The sequence below is a fragment of the Erythranthe guttata genome, chromosome 4 (genome assembly GCF_056151865.1).
Source record: "Erythranthe guttata isolate IM_541 chromosome 4, IM_541, whole genome shotgun sequence".
In the NCBI taxonomy this organism is placed as follows: domain Eukaryota; kingdom Viridiplantae; phylum Streptophyta; class Magnoliopsida; order Lamiales; family Phrymaceae; genus Erythranthe; species Erythranthe guttata.
The window spans coordinates 5,407,501-5,427,937 of record NC_142536.1 but is presented as its reverse complement, the minus strand read 5'-3'; the positions used below and the strand labels follow the sequence as shown (position 1 = coordinate 5,427,937).

The 20,437-nt window shown below is 34.9% G+C and overlaps 4 protein-coding genes and 1 pseudogene across 7 annotated transcripts; 2 read left to right on the top strand and 3 right to left on the bottom strand.

The window, feature by feature from the left end:
* The first annotated feature begins 4,458 nt into the window (after positions 1-4,458).
* On the top strand, positions 4,459-5,760 carry LOC105972233 (F-box/kelch-repeat protein At3g23880). The gene has a single exon (XM_012997169.2). The coding sequence runs from the start codon at positions 4,459-4,461 to the stop codon at positions 5,758-5,760; it is 1,302 nt and encodes a 433-aa protein (XP_012852623.2).
* A 1,090-nt stretch (positions 5,761-6,850) lies between these two features.
* LOC105972372 (PTI1-like tyrosine-protein kinase At3g15890) lies at positions 6,851-9,644 on the top strand. Of its 3 annotated transcripts, none has more exons than XM_012997322.2 (5): positions 6,851-7,143; positions 7,231-7,328; positions 7,577-7,724; positions 7,978-8,240; positions 8,765-9,644. In XM_012997322.2, the coding sequence occupies exons 2-5, from the start codon at positions 7,285-7,287 to the stop codon at positions 9,375-9,377; spliced, it is 1,068 nt and encodes a 355-aa protein (XP_012852776.2). In that variant the 5' UTR covers positions 6,851-7,143; positions 7,231-7,284; the 3' UTR covers positions 9,378-9,644. The 3 variants fall into 3 exon arrangements, with proteins under 3 accessions (XP_012852776.2, XP_088672779.1, XP_088672778.1); XM_088816653.1 differs by having other exon boundaries at positions 6,875-7,143; positions 7,250-7,328; XM_088816652.1 differs by having other exon boundaries at positions 6,875-7,143; positions 7,238-7,328.
* Positions 9,434-11,390, bottom strand: LOC105972234 (PTI1-like tyrosine-protein kinase At3g15890). The gene is made up of 4 exons (XM_088817432.1): positions 11,347-11,390; positions 10,833-10,980; positions 10,446-10,726; positions 9,434-10,178 (listed from the first exon to the last, which is right to left on the bottom strand). The coding sequence occupies exons 1-4, from the start codon at positions 11,388-11,390 to the stop codon at positions 9,578-9,580; spliced, it is 1,074 nt and encodes a 357-aa protein (XP_088673558.1). The 3' UTR covers positions 9,434-9,577.
* Positions 11,391-12,733: 1,343 nt separating this feature from the next.
* LOC105972373 (uncharacterized) lies at positions 12,734-13,830 on the bottom strand (annotated as a pseudogene).
* A 168-nt stretch (positions 13,831-13,998) lies between these two features.
* MBD10 (methyl-CPG-binding domain 10) lies at positions 13,999-16,977 on the bottom strand. 2 transcript variants are annotated; one of them, XM_088816651.1, is made up of 3 exons: positions 16,817-16,977; positions 16,626-16,713; positions 13,999-15,384 (listed from the first exon to the last, which is right to left on the bottom strand). In XM_088816651.1, exons 2-3 carry the CDS (start codon positions 16,701-16,703, stop codon positions 14,263-14,265), a joined length of 1,200 nt encoding a protein of 399 aa, XP_088672777.1. In that variant the 5' UTR covers positions 16,704-16,713; positions 16,817-16,977; the 3' UTR covers positions 13,999-14,262. The 2 variants fall into 2 exon arrangements, with proteins under 2 accessions (XP_088672777.1, XP_012852778.2); XM_012997324.2 differs by having other exon boundaries at positions 16,626-16,842.
* Between the last annotated feature and the right edge of the window lie 3,460 nt (positions 16,978-20,437).

Below are 20,437 nucleotides of genomic sequence, written 5' to 3'. Positions count from 1 at the left end.
GGGTGCAAAATGAAGTATAGTACAAGGGGTAAAGTATATTTTACGCTTAAATAATTATAATAGGTAATTATAAGGGGTCTTTACAAATAAGCCCATCAATGGGTACTTATTCATAAAGAGATCCAGACAATAAACTCCCTTACAAAAAAAGTCCACACATGGTCCAAAATTTTGTAAAAGACTAAAATAACCCCTCATACTTTAATATGCTCCAATTTTATCCTTTAATTTAATTTAACCTCAATTTGACCCAAATTTCACAAATTATTCAATTTTGACCAAAAACACATTTTTATGGACAATTTCGTCCGTCACCGCAATTGACCGTCGATCTTCATCGTTGACTTTTATTTTATTTATTTATTTATTTTCTTTCCTTCTTTCTGTAACATTTTTTTCTTCGTTTAAACAACAATATTGCTGTGATTGACAGTAATATTAACTATATTATTGTTAAACACAGTAAAATTAACTATACTACAGTTTAACACAGTAATATTACTATATTAATCTCTAGCGTAGTAATATTAACACAACAAAACTCATTATTATTGTGCAACAGAGTAATATTACTACGTTGACAGTTCAACAAATGTAAACATAATAAAAAACCAAAAGAATTAATATTACTGTGAGTGACAGTAATATTACTATAACAACAATAATATTACCGTCAACCACAGTAATATTATAATAATAGATAATAATATTATCACGTTACTCCATGAATAACTCAAACAAACCAAAAAAATACAAACAAAATAATAATATTGATGTGGTTGACAACAATATTACTATAACAACAGTAATATTACCGTCAACCACTGCAATATTATTGTGTTTACAGTAATATTACAATAATAGACAGTAATATTATGACGTTACTGCTTGAATAACTCAAACAAAACAAAACCCCCAAAAAAATAATAATATTGATGTGGTTGACAGTAATATTATTGTGTTTACAATTATTTTACTGTCAACGACAGTAATATAATTACATTGACTTGTCAACATATCAAAATAAAAAAAAAGTAACAAAAATAAATAAATAATGATATTACGTTAATTTACTGTCAAACAGAACAATTATATTAATATATTGTCAACGGCAGTACAATTACGTTAATGTACTGTCATTGACAGTATATTTACGTTAATTTACTGTCAGTGACAGCACAATTACGGTCAACATTTAGCAGCGGACGTAAAAAACAAATATTGACAGCACAATTACATAAATAAATATGTTTTTCATTAAAAAATATTTTAATTAATATTGTTGTCTGGGCCTGCTATATTACTGTCTCCGACGGTATTTTAACTACCGGAGACAGTTAAATATTTAACTGTCTAAGACAATAATTTTATTGTATTAATTAATTTTATCATCTTGCCCTACAGTTTTGTAATATTGTTGTACCGGGAAAGTAATATTCATAATATTACTGTTTGGGTGGCAGTAATATTACTGTTTTGGTATTCAATATTACTATCTCAAAAAATATTAACGCCGGAATTTGGCCGGGAAAAATATATTCAGAAAAAAAATTATTTTTGAAAAATTATGAAAATCGAGTTAACGTGATATATTTAAAATGAGAGGTCAATATGTAATATTGTTGAAGTTGAAGTGTAATGGATGAAATTGATAAAAAATACATTATAGAGGGTATTATAAATAAAAGGCATGGATTAAATATATTTGCATGACTATTTTTTATCTGAACTTATGTGCATTTAAGTTCATTGTTGTGGACCTATTTGTCATTCGCCTATGTAATATAACACAAAAATACTAGACCGCAAAACTCCAAACTCCAAACCCCAAGGAGATCTATATTTGATTGTAGATTGAGTTTTTATTATTTCCATGCTTATCTAAACTACGTAGTCGAATTCTTCTCGATATTCTGTTAGGTTAAAATCGGTTCTATCTTACCTTTAGGTATATATCTATCTCTCTATATATACATAAGTGTATTTATATATGACATATACAAAGAATATATACTAGTAATTGTCCCCGTGCGATGCACGGGGCAACAAATTACATTGTTTTGATGTTGTAAGGATATAAACAAACGTTTGATGTATCGTATGATCAAAATATTGCTATAATCATTCATTAATAATTCATCAGTGGAACATTACTAAGTATACTACACAACAAAAAAAAAAAAACAAATAACTTTACTGTTAGATTGAAAAATTGAACCAAAAACAAAATCATCAACTATGTCTTTCACGTTGAGTTTAAAGTAATTAGATTTAATAACTTACTTAACCTAATCAAAACTAAACTATCGACAACATACCAACGTAAAAGGCCATCTATACATCTTGCATCGTAATTAAGCCATTCTTCACTACCTCGTTTTGGTCCTGTTTTGTCACTGGAATTAACAATTATATTGGAAAATTAAGAAACAAATTAAAAATAAATATAAACGATAAATTAAATATCCATACAAACAATATGTCTTGAAGGCCGACTTCCAGTAGCTTGTAGCTCTGCCCATTTTTGCTTAGTTCTCTCCAATCATCCCTTTCTATATATAACATGTCCAATAACATCTAAAAGAAAATAATTGTTATACACAAAATTTGAAATCTTTGGTATAAATTAATGTAACACATAATTTAACAAAATGAAATTACCTATAAGCCATGATGGAAAAAAATGCAAACTAATTACCACACAGTCAATAGGATGAAGAAGAAAATAAGACAAAAATTCTGAAGTCGGGTTACCAAAAGAACAAGCCTTAGGTAGGATGAAGACATAAAATTCAAATGTTGCAAATTCAAATGTTGCAGAGGTGGAAATAAATAAGAAGAGCAAACACAAACGTGTTGAAGTGGAAGAGAGAAGTTGAAAGTGTTAAGAGTCTTAAGGGAAGTCTTTGGGAATCGTCCATCTTTGGGAAAACGATAATTAGTATTTTATCATCAAAAAATAATATTTAGTGTTCACATGTTTATGGCTGAAAATTAGGAGATACAATAATATTTAGGAGATTTAATTGTTTGTGCATTATAGATATCTATGGCTGAAAAAATGAGTGATTTGGCTGGTTCGTGCATAAAAAAATGATAGAAATCGAAAATAATATTCAAAATAAATATTAATTAGGAGATAAAAATTAGATAAAAAATCGAAAAATAATATTTAGGAGATAAAAATCTGATAAAAATTGAAAATAATATTTAAATTAATATTCAAGAGATAAAAATTTGATCAAAATCGAAAATAATATTTAAAATAATGTTAATGAGATAAAAGTTGATAAAATACGAAAATAATAATTAAAATAATATTTAGGAGATAAAAATGTGATAAAAATCAAAACATATTAGTTAAAATAATATTTAGGAGACAAAAAATTGATCAAAATCGAAAATAATATTTAGGAGAAAAAAATTTGATAAAAATTGAAAAATAATATTTAGGAGATATAAATTTTATAAAACTCGAAAATAATATTTAAAATAATATTTAGGAGATATAAATTTGATAAAATTCGAAAATATTAAAATAATATTTTGGAGATAAAAATCGAAAATAGTATAAAAATCTGCTAAAAATCGAAAATAATATGTAACATTATATTTAGGAGATATAAATTTGATAAAATTCGAAAATAATAATTAAAATAATATTTAGGAGATAACAAATTGATACAAATCAAAAATAATATTTAAAATAATTTAGGAGATAAAAATTTGATAAAAATCGAATATAATATTTGGGAGATAAAAATCTGATACAAATAAAAAATAATATTTAGGAGATAAAAATCTAAAATAATATTTAGGAGATAAATTTGATAAAAATCGAAAATAATAAAAAAAAAATTAAAAATATGACATTAGGGTTTCTTAAGGTTGGCCTAGCGTTTCTTTCTTTTATATATAAGAAAAAATTTACTGATATGACATTAGGGTTTCTTGAGTTGCCCTAGCGTTTCTTTCTTTTATATATAAGATAAGATACTCGAAAACAATATTTAAAATAATATTTAGGAGATATAAATTTGATAATATTCGAAAATAATATTTAAAATAATATTTAGGAGATAAAAATCTGCTAAAAATTGAAAATAATATTTAAAATTATATTTAGGAGATATAAATTTGATAAAATTCGAAAATAATAATTAAAATAATATTTTGAAGATAAAAAATTGATACAAATCGAAAATAATATTTAAAATAATATTTAGGAGATAAAAATTTGATAAAAATCGAAAATAATATTTAGGAGATAAAAATCTAATACAAATCAAAAATAATATTTAGGAAATAAAAATTTAATAAAAATCAAAAATTATATTTAAAATAATATTTAGGAGATAAATTTGATAAAAATCGAAAAAAAGAAATTATAAATATGACATTAGGGTTTCTGAAGGTTGCCCTAACGTTTCTTCTTTATATATAAGATATATATGAATAATGTCGAATACCATGGAAAAACGAAGAAGAATCAAGAATATGCAAATCACTACCGTCGTCCCCGACGAAATAATCGTGGAAATACTGTCGAATTTACCACCAAAATCCCTCTTTAAGCTAAAGTCCGTTTCGAAATCATGGCGTTCTTTAATCTCGAGCCCGCACTTCGTCAAGAAACACCTGAACAAGCAATTATTATCGGGCCATCAAAAGCTAAAGCTCATGTTGACCTTTGACGAATCCCCACCGAGGAGGCGTTACTACATCAACTCGTGTTCTCTTGCATCTTTGTCACATAATAATAATTATAATCATTACTCGAGAGTCGCAATGTTGGAGCATCCCATGGTAAGTACCCCGATTATTGATTCGCCGCGGTCGCGTAAACCGATTCAAATACACGGATCGTGTAACGGGCTTATACTCATTGTAGTGGGTAGTTTTATGTTTTTATGGAACCCTTCGACGCGAAAGTCGAAGAATATTCCCCATCCATGCAAAATAGGTGATTTTCATGACCGGATGAAGATAACCCTACTGTACGGACTAGGGTACGATGAATCCGCAGATGATTACAGAGTTGTCTGTTCTTACAACTCGAACCGCCACCAAATATTAGTGGGGCCGTACGAGACGGAGATTTACAGTTTGAGGAGCGGTGCTTGGAAGAAGGCCGACACCATTCAGATGGGTTTTCCGGAATGGGTGGAATATTCCGGCAGGTTTGTAGGCGGGAGGCTGCACTGGCTTGGCGGTAGGTACTACGAGGAGGAAGGTGGTAGTTACGGTTGCGATATCGTATTTATTGATTTGGCCAAGGGGAGATGCGAGCTAGTGGCTATGCCGGACTGCTTGCGCCACTGTCATCGTGTTTTTCCGGACTCGTTGAAAGTGTTGGGAGGGAACCTCGGTTTGGTTTGCTACGTCGACAACGACTGCGACATGCATATATGGGTTATGAAAGAGTACGGCGTGAAGGAGTCGTGGGTTAGGGTTTTGACGATTTTGCTGAACTGCGGTGTTTCGGATATGCTCTCTAACCGAGAGGAGAAAAGGTGGTACATTGGGTCGTTGTTGTGGTCTCCGAAGAAGGGAGACGGTGTGTTGGCGTATGGGCCCGGTGCGACGAATTTTCGGCCTGTATTCGGACCCACTTGTACTAACCTGGTCTTTTGTGATGGCCGGGACGATGAGTTGCGAAGGGTTGAGGTTGATTTGGTTGATCGAATAGTTGAAGCCAACGTGTATGTCGAAACCTTAGTTTCACCCTTTGGTGACGACGAAGCTGGTTATGTCCTTTGAGTTTTGATGATTTCGTGTGACAAAGGTAGAGATTGTTGCATAAACGTTTTGAATTCTATGATTGTTAATTTGATAGAGCTAGCGCTGCAAATCGGGGATTTTCGATGATTTTGATCCGAATATTTTCGATTTTGGATCAATATTTTTTATTATGAACTCCAAAAGTGCCGATTTCCAAAATTTTCAAAATATTTCGTAACGGAGTTGGGATATACACGTATTAGATTCCGAGTTTTGATCATATTTTAATTTCCAAAAGACTTTGAAAAATTCTATTTTCGAATTCCGCATATTTCAACCCAAAAGAACAAGTCTTTTCATTCTAATATTCGAAATCGAAATTATGGGGGCAGAATTGGAATGTAGTTTTGGCTTGTGAAAATAATTGATATTTTTTTTCAATCAGCCATTGTATTTGAAGCACACAAAGCAACGGTCAAAGACAACAAAATTGTCACCGAATTAATGCTCCCTATGTACAGGGAAGACTTTTGAAGAAAGTCGCTTGGAAGAGAGGGGAGGAGAAAGAGAATTTCTTTTTTAGGATTTTACGAATTAGATTATAAAGCTCAAGATGGATGACCAAGATCTCACTGTTTAAAATAAACGGTCAAGATCGGTCGAACCACTTAACTAAGCTTAAGCGGGGCCGAGACCAGAATTTTGGGCTTAATTTTCACATATAAGTAAAATTATATTGGGCCCATATATAATAGGCCCGTATTTCAATCTCACTTTAAGAGTAGTACTAAATGTGATGACAAAAATAAAAAATTACTACAAACAACATAAAAACTAAAAAAATACGTAAACCACACTAGGCTAATTATGTGTGACAAGCTCCACCTAACAACAGTTAGCAAGACGATTCGAACCTGTGTCAATCGACACATTCTTACTTGCTGGAAAAAAAAATTTATTAATTTTTTTTTATGGGAGCCAAGTGTAAGGAATCTGAAAAGGTAGGGAGTAAAGTATCAATATATTTTCCTTATAGGGACTGATTCACAAAACAAATTGTGCAGTAGGGAGTCTAGTGTAATTGCGAAAAAGAAATGTATTATTCCCCTACAGAAACCCCAAACAAACAGGTAAGAACATTTCAAAAATTCTTGGGACTGTTCAAAAAAAGAAAAAAGAAAAAGCTGTAACCCAAAAGTCATGGCTGACTGTACTCACAGATAGCGACCCACGCGCCTAATCTGCTTTCTTCTTCGTCTCGCATTTCATTATTTATTAATAAATTAATAATAATAATAAAACCTTTGTTTTCTTTTTCTTCTGCGCCCCCACCACGCCAACCTCACCCCTTGTCTCAATCAGCAAGCAGTTGTTCTAGGAAATATTTAATTAGTGGGAAAAACATCTGCTGCCATCACAAGGGTCTGTTTCATAATTAACCAATAATTGATTTCTTTATTTATTTTTTTAATTTTTTTTTCTGAAGAACCCTCTTTTGAATTCTTGAAGTTGGTAGCTTTTTCTGCAGAAGAAGAGGGTTTTGTTTCGATTGAAAGGAGAATTATGGGTTTCTTCTCAATGTTTTGTTGTGTTAAGGGTTCAGATCGGTATGTATACTTTCACTACTTTCAATTTGTCTATGCTCATTTGCCTCACTGTGTGTGTGTGTGTGTGTGTTAATTTATTCTCTGTATGGTTAATTTTGTGTGTATAAGCACTTATGTTGGGTAAAACTACTGTTTCATTGAGAAGCACTTATATTGGGCATAAGCACTTATATTGGGTATGGGAAAATTTCAAGAAGTGTAGTTTTTGAAAAAAAAAAAAAAAAGTTGAAATCTTGAATTTTGGACAGGAAAAAACAAGGGAAAAAGGATCCAGAGTGGAGGATATTCTCTCTCAAGGAGTTGCAATTAGCTACGAATAATTTTAACTACGATAACAAGCTCGGCGAAGGTGGATTCGGCAGCGTTTATTGGGGTCAATCGTGGGATGGTTCTCAAGTAATTCCAATTTTTATTTTAAATCTTGCTATTTTTTTTCCGGATTTTTTCCTCTGCTTCTATCGTAATCGTATTCGACTAAGTGAAATTCAAATAAAATATAGCAAGGCCAATGTGGGATCAAATTATTTTATCGAACGTAAATGTTGGGTTGATCACTTAATCCGTGTCGGATTGTTGCTAAGAGTTCGATTTCTTCTTACCAATAAACGGTTGGTGTAAGTTAATGAATGTTTTCGTTTTACTTGTACAGATAGCGGTGAAGAGGTTAAAATCGTGGAGCAACAAGGCAGATATGGAGTTCTCAATCGAAGTGGAGATACTTGCTCGTGTTCGGCACAAGAATTTGCTGACTCTGCGCGGGTATTGCGCGGAGGGGCAAGAACGTCTTATCGTATACGACTACATGAATAATCTCAGCTTACTATCTCATCTTCACGGGCAGCACTCGGCCGAGTGTCATCTCGACTGGAGCAGGAGAATGAACATTGCTATTGGGGCCGCTGAGGGCATTGTGTAAGTTACCCTGCACCTCTCCACTTGCTATCATTTTCTTCCTGCAATTTCAAGAATCGAAACAAACCTCTACGAATAAATTCAAGAATCGAAACTTAATTATGTCTCGTGTGGCTATAGACAATATTTATACAATGGGAAATTTACGGTTTCCATCCCTCAAGTTTGCAACGATTTCGCATTTGGTCCCTCATGTTTACAAAAAAACACATTTGGTCCCTCATGTTTCAATAATTTGACACTTTTGATCATTTCCATCAATTTATCCTTAGTTCGTCAGTTACGTTAGTGATGGGCACACGTTTGATTCCGTTAGTTTTAACAGAAAATTGACGGAGATGGCTAAAAATGTTGAATTTTTGAAACATGAGGGACCAAATGTGAAATCGGTTTAAACTTGTGGGACGAAAACTTTATTTTTCCCTTTATACAATGATACTAATATATGAAATGTCCACTGTCTTTCAATTTCTTTCGTGTTGAATTTTATACAAATCGGCCTCGTAACATTTGTCTAATTCCAGCTATCTGCACAACCACGCAACCCCACACATAATCCACCGAGACATCAAAGCCAGCAACGTGTTGCTCGACAGTGAATTCAAAGCTCAAGTTGCCGATTTCGGATTCGCCAAATTAATACCCGACGGCGCGACACATGTCACCACCAGAGTGAAGGGCACACTCGGGTATCTCGCACCGGAGTACGCCATGTTGGGGAAGGCATCGGAGAGCTGCGATGTGTACAGCTTCGGTATTCTCCTGCTCGAGCTCGCTAGTGGGAGGAAGCCATTGGAGAAGCTCGGCTCCACCATGAAACGCACGATCACGGAGTGGGCCCTACCTTTGGCCCGTGAGAGAAAGTTCGATGAAATTGCTGATAAGAAGATGAACGGGAGTTATGCGGAGGAGGAGTTAAAGAGGGTTGTGTTTGTCGGGCTCGTATGTGCGGATAATCGGCCCGACAAGAGACCGACGATTCTTGAAGTGGTTGCAATGTTGAAGGGAGATAAAGAGAAGCTTGCGGCTTTGGAAAACGACGAGTTGTTTAGGGGGGATTCGGTTGTGGATTCGAGCGTCGAGGATAGCTCGGAGTTTGTTTCGGTTGATAAGGAGGTGGTGGAACGTGATATTTGAATCGTTCGTTGCTAGTGTTTGCGGTGGATTGGCTTCGGCATTTCGGCGTTTCAGCATTTTATTTTCTCCTTGATCACAAGATGGTGAGTGGGGTATTTATAAATGGGAGGTTTGGGTTTTGCTTTTACATGTTATTTATGCATATGTGGTGTGATTGCTTTCGACTGTAAATTTTCGTTGAATTTTTGTTGTCCTATACATTATGTTGTATGATGATCTTGATTCTTTAAAATTGATGAGCTTGAATCGGACGACTGGTTTTCGAAACCGAAACGGTTTCGAAACCAAAGAGAGCAGATCAAATTCTCGAGAACAAGTAGCTTCGCTTTGTCGCCTTTGAGCATTTCAACAACTTCAATCATAGTTGGTCTCTTCTCAGGTTCAATACTTGCACATGCAACTCCAACAAGCACAACTCTTTTCACTTCTTCTTCCACATAATTACCGTTCAGCCCTCGATCCGCAATTTCATCGAACTTCCTCTCGCAAGCCAAGCGCACGGCCCAAATCTCGATCATGCAATCTGCGGTCCTCTTGCCACTAACAAGCTCGAGCAAAAGAATGCCGAAACTGTACACGTCGCAACACTTTGATGCCTTGCCTTGCATGGCGTATTCCGGCGCAACGTAGCCGACGCTACCCTTTAGTCCCGTGACTACGTGGGTTGCGCCGTCGGGTAAGAGCTTTGCGGATCGGAAATCGGCCACCCGGGCCTTGAAATCGACGTCTAGTAGTACGTTGTTGGCTTTGATATCTCTGTGGATTATGTGTGCGGTTGCATGGTTGTGTAGATAGCTAATTGAATAAAACAAAAGAAAGTGTTAGTGATGATATATACGGTAAGAATCTCGATTAAATAATATTTTCTTTTGGTCATGACTCGGTGAAAACGTGGTAAATTACTAACTCAATAATTTAATAATTTGCTAAATTAATAGAATTTCACTGGTCCCGACTATATTAATTTATAGAGATTTAACAGTATCATGAAAGGGAAAGAAGGTAATTTCGCAATTTCGCGAAATCGGGGAAGAGTGATTGGGAAGTTGAGGTGCAGAGGGTACTTACGCAATGGCCTCAGCAGCCCCGATGGCGATACTCATCCGCCTGGTCCAGTCAAGATGACACGTGGCAGATTGTTGTTGACGACCGGGAAAAAGATGTGATTCTAAGCTGTGATTAATCATGTAGTCGTAGACGATTAAACGCTCTTGCCCTTGAGCACAAAATCCACGTAGGCTCAGCAGATTCTCGTGGTGCGCACACGCCATTATTTCGATTTCCAGAGCAAACTCCCTATCCGTTGTGTTGCTCCGATTCCGGCCTGCCTCCCACCTTCTCACAGCTATCTGTATTTTACAAGTATATATATAATTATATGAGTGAAATTGAATGAACATATAATTTAATTAGTGAATTACTAAATTATTATGTTAGTAGATTATTTCTAATTACTTGTGAACCATTGGAGAGCTGACCCCAATAAACACTGCTAAATTCTCCTCCTCCAAGTTTGTTACCATTGTTGAAATTATTGGTAGCCAATTCTAACTCCTTGAGAGTAAATATCCTCACTTTTGAATTATTTTCCCCTTGTTTTTTCCTGTTCGAATTCAAGACTCAATTATTTTTAGAATAATAATAATAATAATAATAATAATAATAATAATAATAATAATAATAATAATAATAATAATAATAATAATAATAATAATAATAATAATAATAATAATAATAATAATAATAATAATAATAATAATAATAATAATAATTATTATTATTATTATTATTATTATTATTATTATTATTATTATTATTATTATTATTATTATTATTATTATTAATAATAATAATAATAATTAATCTCCATATATATGGAAATAGAAAACTTCACTTGTTGAATTTATTGTGACTAATTAAAATCAAAACAAATGATGGCGTGAAATAGTTAATAATGAAAGAAACATACCGCTCCAAATCCTTAACACAACAAATCATTGAGAAGAAACCCATAATTTTCTTTTTCAAGATCCTTTTACTTATATTTATGCACAATTATGTGTATATATATGATCAAGAAAAATAAAAAATCAAAAGATAAAACTCTTCTTCTCTTTTACTACCATATATATATATATATATATATATATATATATATATATATATATATATATATATATATATATATATATATATATATATATATATATATATATATATATATATATATATATATATATATATATATATATGACAAGAAAACATTTCTTGGTTTCCCCGATATTTAATGATTCCTTGGGTGACTTTTGTTTGTTTACTGGGTAAATATATTAGTAATTAATTAGTGAGGATAAATCATAAATGTTGAACGTTGAAGGTTAAAATTTGAAATTTGACATGGCAATATTTATAATGTTTTGAGAAAGACTTTTGGGAGAGTATTATGTTTCGAGTAGGGTTGCTAAATCGACCTTTTGAATTTATGATTTGTAATTCGCGACTGAGTCAACTATCATAGGAGTTTTATATTTTATTAAAAATTACTAAAAATATAAATGTGTAAAATATATTTATAGAATTATTTGACGATATCTAGATGATGAGAAATAATTTTCAACTATAATATTTCCTTTCTTATCCGATTTAATTTTGCTATAAATTTAATTTAGTTTTCAGTTATAAATTAATATCGCTATATCATTTTCATGTCTGAAGGTTAGCTAAAACTACTATAGGTCCAGCTATTCATAGTATCTAATGTCAGACTCCGCACATTGATGGATCAATGTGTTAGATTTGTTTAGTGTGTAAAGACATGGAAAGTTTGAAAATAATCACTTTAACTGCAAAGTCAAATAGACGAAACACGGTGCATTCAAGAGCTTACTGAATATGAGTTAAAATTGATAAGAAAAATAGTAAAACTTAGTCACTAACAAACTCAGCAACACAATGAAGCGTTTTGAAAACTTTTAGAAAATTAGATTGATGATATTGACGGAGGTAAAAGTTTCCTTTCATTTTTTTATTACGTGAGATTCCGCATGGGTTTGTTGTTTTCTTAAGAAACGGATGTATGAGTTTTGCTATTAGTCTAACCGTTTATAAATTTATTTGGTAGGTCTACAAATGAAATATTGCTCATATTTATATTACTTAATCTCTCAATGTATATTGGGAATTGATTTAATCTTACAGTTGAGAGTAAATCAATGAATATTGTAGGTACAAGTTCAATGTAGGTAGATAATGGAGTGATTCCTAGAGAGTTCTTAAAAATCTCTACAACTTGGTGACAATCTTCTACATATTTTCCAAAATATTTTTATTTACAAGTGGTCTACTTTGAGTTGTCTTTTGAGTTAATTTTTTTACAATGCCCAATTCATCATAGCATAGCCTTAAGTTATTAGTTATTACCAAAGCTCAATTTTCTGCCCTTTCTCCAAACCCTTTCTCTTCGAAACGGAACGGGCCCCGTCAATTTGTTGTTGTTGAGTTTGAGCTCACTTAATCCGTTTAAGTTGGAAAAAGTGAACGGGATCGTGCCGTTTAATTGGTTGCCGTTGAGAGGAACCGTAATCTTGTGAGCCGGCCAATTGACTCTGGAATGGGTCCGCCCAAGTTCATATTGGATAATCGTAAGATCATTAGATTATTTAGTCCGTCGAACGCGTTATCTGGGATTATAGTGGATGTGAATGGATTGATGTTGAGGATAAGGACTTGGAGGGATTTTAGGCCGTTGAGAGATTTAGGGAACGGGCCCGTTAGAGCGTTGTAACTCAAATCGAAGAGAACGAGGTCTTCGAGATTGTTTAGGTTTGGAATTTGACCCGAGATTTGGTTTTGGCTCAAGTCGATTTTCATGAGAGAAGTAGTGCTTAAAAGAGGGATTGGGAGTGGACCCATGAGATGATTTTGGTTGAGGTCGAGCACATTTAATGCCGGGAAAGAAATATTAGGAATCGACCCGGACAATCTATTGCAGCTCAAATCCAACGACCTTAGACCGGTGATTCGGCCCAAGGAAACCGGAATCGAACCGTTGAGATTGTTCCCGGGAAGATCCAAGACCGTCAAACGGGTCAAATTACCCAATTCGTGTGGAATTGGGCCGAAATGCCCGATTTCCCTCAGCACTAACGTTTGCAAAGACGGACCTAATTGGCCCAAAAAAGACGGAATGGGCCGACTGTTGTCGCTAAAACAACAGTAAAAAAACAAGGTCCGGAGGAGACGGAGCTTCGTTATGGAAGGTGAAATATAGGACCGGGTCGGGTCGCAGGTCGGAAAGGCCGTATTGTCAGACAATGCCCCGAAAGACAGTGACACCACGTGAAAATCCGGCATGCACTCGATCCTGCACCATCGGCCTCGGCACATTCATTTTGGCACGCACTTCAGTTCAGTATTTTTTTTTTATTCCAAAACTTCGGCAACGCGGTATGCACCGAATACTCAAATTCTATATTATACATTACATTATGACATGGTACCAAAATTCCGCCCTATTAGTTAACATTTTACTGAATGAACACCCCTAGTTTCATTGATTGTAATTTGTATATGTTCCGACCAAAAAATAACCGCAAATAAGCGCCGACAAAACACAGAAAAATTACAAAAACATAATAGAATAACATTACAGCATATCAACAGATGGTTCAAACTGTCACAAGACAAAAGCTACAAATGTCAGATTAAAATCCCTAACTAGAAACAAATCTAACCACATACCCTAATTACCAACATTACACAAGTCTTCGAAAGTTCACAAATATTGTCAAGGGTGAAAAGGAAAAAAAAATTAAATAAAGTACAAGGCCCGAAGTAGTTCCAATATAGCGCACTAGATTAACTCGACTAGGAAACATTACAAGATTCAACAACTAACGGGAGTCGGGGAAGGATGATGTGGCACTTGATTCACCTTACCGTTGTTGTCCACTGCTGCATCATCCCCTTTCGTATTCTTTTCTTGCGGATTAGCTTCACCGCCATTCGCCTGTACTCCATCTGTCGTTTCATCACCTGACGAGTCAGGTTTCGCCAAGTCAGCATCTTCCTCTGGTTTCGCCACGTCAGCCTCTGGTTTCTCCTCGACCTTTTTATCAGCAGCAGTTGAAGTGCCACTGTGAGCATCATTCTCTTCTATTTTGGGCTCAGCTTCACTTTCCTTGGCCGCCACATCTTCAGTGTGGGGGCCATCATTCTCTTCGATTTTCGGCTCAGCTTCACTTTCCTTGGCCGCCACGTCATCAGTGTGTGGACCATCGTTCTCTTCGATTTTCGGCTCAGATTCATTTTCCTTGGCCACCACGTCATCAGCGTGAGGACCATCATTCTCTTTGATTTTCGGCTCAGCTTCATTTTCCTTAGCCGCTACGTCATCAGTGTGTGGGCCATTATTCTCTTCGGTTTTGGGCTCAGCTTCATTTTCCTTAGCCGCCACGTCATCAGTGTGTGGGACATTATTCTCTTCGGTTTTGGGCTCTGCTTCACTTCCCTTAGCAGCCGCCGCCACATCATCAGCGTGTGGGCCATTCTCTTCAGTTTTGGGCTCTGCTTCACTTCCCTTAGCCGCTGCCACATCATCACTCTTTTCGATCTTAGCCTCGGGTTCACTTCCCTTATTAGGAACATCTTCCTGCATTTTGTCTTCCCCTTCCTTCTCATCAGTTCCTGCATCTTTCATTTCAGTGTCGGTTTGTTCTTTCGCTGCTTCTGCTTCCCTCTCTTTGTCTTTCCTCACAGATGAAGATCTTCTACGTTTTGTAGGGGGCCCACTCTCCTTAGACGGAGGTGTTGACTTGACTTTCTGGATGATCCTAGCCGATCTTCTTGGAGTTTCACCCGTGCCCCAGTCGAATTCCGACAGGGGCGGATTTCCAGCATGGGATTTTAGGTACTGTTCCAGCTGTCTGCGGTTGCTAATCTCCTCCCCAGTGGGGGCAATAAATAAGATCTCGTTTTTCCTGGGGGTACCTCCTTTTTTCGGCAAGTACTGCATATGAGTAGTCGCATTAATTTTTTCAAGAAATAAAATAAATATTATTCCCACGAGACGACACTATAATCTGCCTAACTGGTATAGATAGCTAGCAGATAAGTTAATACAAAAACAAGAACGTCAGCTTTGCGTTCTTGATTAATCAAATAAAATAGATACCCAAAAACCCAAAAAACAAGGCTGAAAATCCATGATTCAACCAACATAAATCAGCCGATCAATTAGTTTCTATTTAGCCTTGGCTTTCATTCTAATGATTTAAAGAAATACACCATAAATTGGACCAATTACGAGAATCTTCAAAAGTTGTCTATGCAGTTCCGAATCTTCAAATTAAGGGTGAAAGTGTTCTTGCTACTACTAAAGAAAATAAAAAGAAACAGTATTATAGAATGTGTCACTTGTTAACTTCTTTGGCGGAGTCCATTGTCATGCTAAAAACAAAGATACCTTATCCTATTCGACGATTAATAGATAGACATTAAGGCACATTCAGCTAAAGAAGATGACCTGCAAATTGCTATTTGCAACACCAAAACACTATCTTCCTGCAAATTGCTATTTGCAACACCAAAAACACTATCCACCATCTCAATAACAAACGGTCGACAATTGGATCCAAAAACAAAGGACATTAAGTACAATTCTCCGCACATGATAAACACCTCTTAAGGTAAGAAAATCGATCATGGCAAACCCCTTTTCTTTTCTTTAACAAAACTCCAAAAAGTTTGGAACTGGTTAGTTACATTAAAATGACCAAAGGCAGTATGTTTATCGATGCTTACTTCTTCATAAATATCAAAGTTTACACGCATAAACTTCCGCAGGGAAAAAAGAAACCTTCCGCAGGAACAAACATGCTCTTACAGACAACAAACAGAGTGTACGCGTTGTGGGCGAGGTAAAACCGAAGGAAGGGACACTTTCTACACCAAAAATTAACAATTAAATGGTCTAAAAAAAAAAAATAAAAAAAAATAAATAAATCATTTTACTAAACAACTATGTTCACTCTCAAACATAGAAACCCCAATTTCCAAAAAACTCAAACCCTAGCAGTTAAATAAACAGTAGAAATTCACAGAACAACAGTCAAAAAACAAAAATTACAAGAAATTTAAAGAAAAATACACACAAAATCACAGCAAAAAAGCAAAGAAAAGCACAAGCTGCGTCGGGAATCAGAAACACAAAGAAAATAGTTCAAAAAAACTGAGAGGAAAAAAAAATACCAGTTTTTTCCATGAAGCAGGTGCAGGGAGCTCCACCGAAACGACGTCGTCCATGGGCGCGTGCTGAGTCTCAGCCATTTTTCTTCACCTACAGAACCAAACCAGAAGAGGAACAAAAAAAATCTACAACAAAAAACGAGCAAAAGGTACAACCAAATTTAGCAGGCTGCCCGTAGATTTTTTCCAGCTACCTCTTTATTTCTCTCTCTCTCTCTTCTTTCTCTCTCTAAAGAATATGCTCCCAAAGTTAACCGCCACGATTCGAGAGAGTAAAGGGGTATTTGCTAAAACCACCCGAGGAGGGACGAAAGATTTATCATCGAACGGGACACGTGGCACCGAAGCGGGCCGTGGATTAGACCGTTAGAGAAGCAGTTTCTAATTTGCCTCGTTTCGAAGGAAAGTTCTCGAGGGAGGTGTGGACACGCGTCCGCCTCTGGGAGGTGGGGTTCGTGGATTTTGTGGTGATCCGCCGCTTCACTTTATATTTATCTCCCTGCTGCTTAATTCTGAGCTGCCGATTTGACAGATGACGCGCTTCCAAAGGTGTTTGCGTGTACGGGGTGCCTGAGTAGCGTTGGATTGTTGAACGTGGCATCACGCGCTTGTAATAGAAGTGGGGGGAGAGTGGAGTTGAGGTAAGCGGATAACGTTCCCGACAGGGTTTATTAACTGGATTGGAGAGAGGGGTTTGAGGTCCGGATGTGGACTTGCGGGGGGAGGATAATGCCTGGTGAGTCGGCATAGTGTTTCGTGACGTTACTGAAAATTGTGGGCTGGGTTTTGAAATTGGGCCTTATGTAATTTAAGAATTAAATGGGCCTAAACTCAAATTTTAAAAATATAAGGTAAATTACAACCACCTCCCTAAGATAAAGTGTAATTACAAACAAACCCATTTTTTCGAGTAATTACATCCAACAACCTGCAATTTGTAACTTTTTTAAATCCGCCCCTTATAAGAGGGTGTGTTTTTTTAGCACAACCCCTACCAGAGGTTATTAATATAAAAAATCTACAAATTGTAGGGATTGTTAGAAAATGAAGAAGAAGACAACATAACAAAGAAAACATAAGAGAGTAAATAGAGAGAATGCAATATGTATTTCTCTTCTTCTTCTTGTGTATAAAATACATTTACATTGTGTTGTATATATAGTACAAGAAAGATCTCTCAAAGGTCAAGAGTTACAACACTTTTAATGATGAATAATGGTGGAGATGATGGTGGGAGTTGTGGTGGTGGTAGTGGGAGTAATGGTGGTGTAATGGTGGTCATCCACACCTTTAAGTTTCATAACACTCCCCCTTGGATGTCCACCGTCTATGGAATATGCCTCGTTAAAAACCTTGTTAGGAAAACCCAGTGGGACAAAACCTAATCGAAGGAGAAAAGAGTACACATTCATTTAAAGCTTATGAGCGTCACACTGCCTTGTTAAAACCTTGCCAAGAAAAACCCAGTGGGACAAAAACTTGGACGAAGAAAAAAGAGTACAATGTTGGAATTACACGCTCCCCCTAAATTCGACATGAGATTGAGTTTGATCATTTTCTTAATGATTCAATGATAGATCTCCGACATATAGTTAATGATGATTGCAAATCATCTTTCTTCTTTAACTCGCGAGTTTAGAAAACTTCAATATTTCGGCGGTCTCTTTTGATATATTCAAAGATCGGACAATCAGTGAATGAGGCTTATCACATAAAATGATGGAAACAAATTCCATAAAACAAATGTTCGATCTATAAAATTTATCCTTCAATTGATCTCAATCTCTTTCATCAAATATGCCTATGTGAGCTCTTCAAGAGCCTCACAAGACTAAGTCATTCATATATACGATAAACGAATCATTTGATTATTCATTTCGCTAATATGGTATTCACTAAAGTGACTATACCAACATAATTATTAATTTGTGTATGGATCATCACAATTGTCTAACTCATGAGACCTTTTATTATATGCTACAAGCATTATATTTTCAAGAATTTACTTCATTGTTATTATTTGATGATCCATATAGATATGCGGTATTTGTATACACATGTTGTATGTTAAGTCATTTGAATACCGAAAATTGATTGCATCGTTCTCATAATAAAATATTTTCAAAAAGGTATCCAAATGTACCGCGATAACACTACCCACTTTTGTACTAAATGCTCCACAACTTCATATGTGTTGACTTCAAGTCAATGTGCAACTTATTATCTCATTTCTAATTTCAAATATTCATTGCCATGTACATTTTCTAACTATATGGCCAATTGGATGTCGACATGCATTTACATTTATGAGATACAAGTTCTTCACTGTTTAAAAATAATTGCACACACATATTTATCAATAATATCCTTCGTACTCCCCATTTTCTAGATAATCAAGTCATCGCTTGTTATTTCACTTTTCCGGTACCGGATTCTCCTCGGAGAATTATATTCATACAAATGGGGAGTGTAGCCTTCGTGGGTACGATCTCTTCTAGAGATCTATATTTTTCATGTACCATGTATTTTTCTCTTGTAGAGAATTTTATATCTTGCACCAATAAAATTTTCATAATACTTTATGTGCTTGAGCTCATTATTTCTTTCACTAAATGCCTGATAAGGACTTAAACGCGCGCTTTTGAGTTTCACAATATGGAGGGAGTAATAAGGGACTATAGGTCCACTATATTTTCAAAGTCAATATTAACAAAATCACTTTGGTACATGAAAATCAATTCAAAGATATTCTAATTCTTCAAAATGATAGATTGGTACAACAAATACTTGAGAACTACTAGTCTCAAATGTCTCTCTATTTCATTTAGAGAGCAAGCTACCATGATTTATTTGCCAAACTCTTTATTGGCACTTCGGTTCGATTGTAAATGATTTCGGTATCTACCGTATAATCATCAATGAATTTCTCATCCAAATATAAATTTGATTTATGCCACCGTAATTGGCAAAGATTTTCAAATCATATTAATGGATATTGGTGTTGAGGCGTCCCCCAACATCGTCTGTAAGACGATTCCCTTCATCAAATGGGATAAATAATAGGATGAGATTACAATGCTACTAGCGCTAGCAGACTTTTAGTTAAACGATATTCACCCACTTCTTGAGGTGCTAATCATTCGAACCAACATAAATATATCCCCCTCTTATATGCATAAATTATAATTGGTTAGCTAGTGTACCATATTCACCCTTCAATGGACTTCTCGATGCAATCACAATGTACAACATGTCCTTCTCGAACATTCTATTTTCACCCTTCTAGGGTATTCATTTGCAACACATTTTTCAATCAATGCATCTTGCATTTTACTTATAAGATTGTTGCAATGTATTCTTTTGTAATGTGTGTTAATTCTTTGATGCACAAACCAAGATGAAACATATTATATTATATAATTTCACGTTGTTCCATGTAAATAAATCGACTTCTAATCTCCCCCTAACGGCGGGAAAATTGTCTCATATAAACACAATTGACAAAGTATGCCATATAATTATTTCCCATTAGGGTTATTTAATCGCATAAATAGTCGATTGTAATCTACATGTAATAAAACATGCGATAGATATGCTATGTCCAAAATGTGACACATTTTTTTGTTATTTTTTATATTGGTGCTTGATAAAACTTATCAAAATGTTTTATCCTAAAATGGATTCATGACCAACATTTTTCATATTTCTCATCTCTCTTCCACTTCTAATGATGAGAGAAAAATTGTGATAAAATAAGCACCAAAATATCTATTAATCACAAGATATCTCTTTAAATATTGAATAGTTGTTGTATC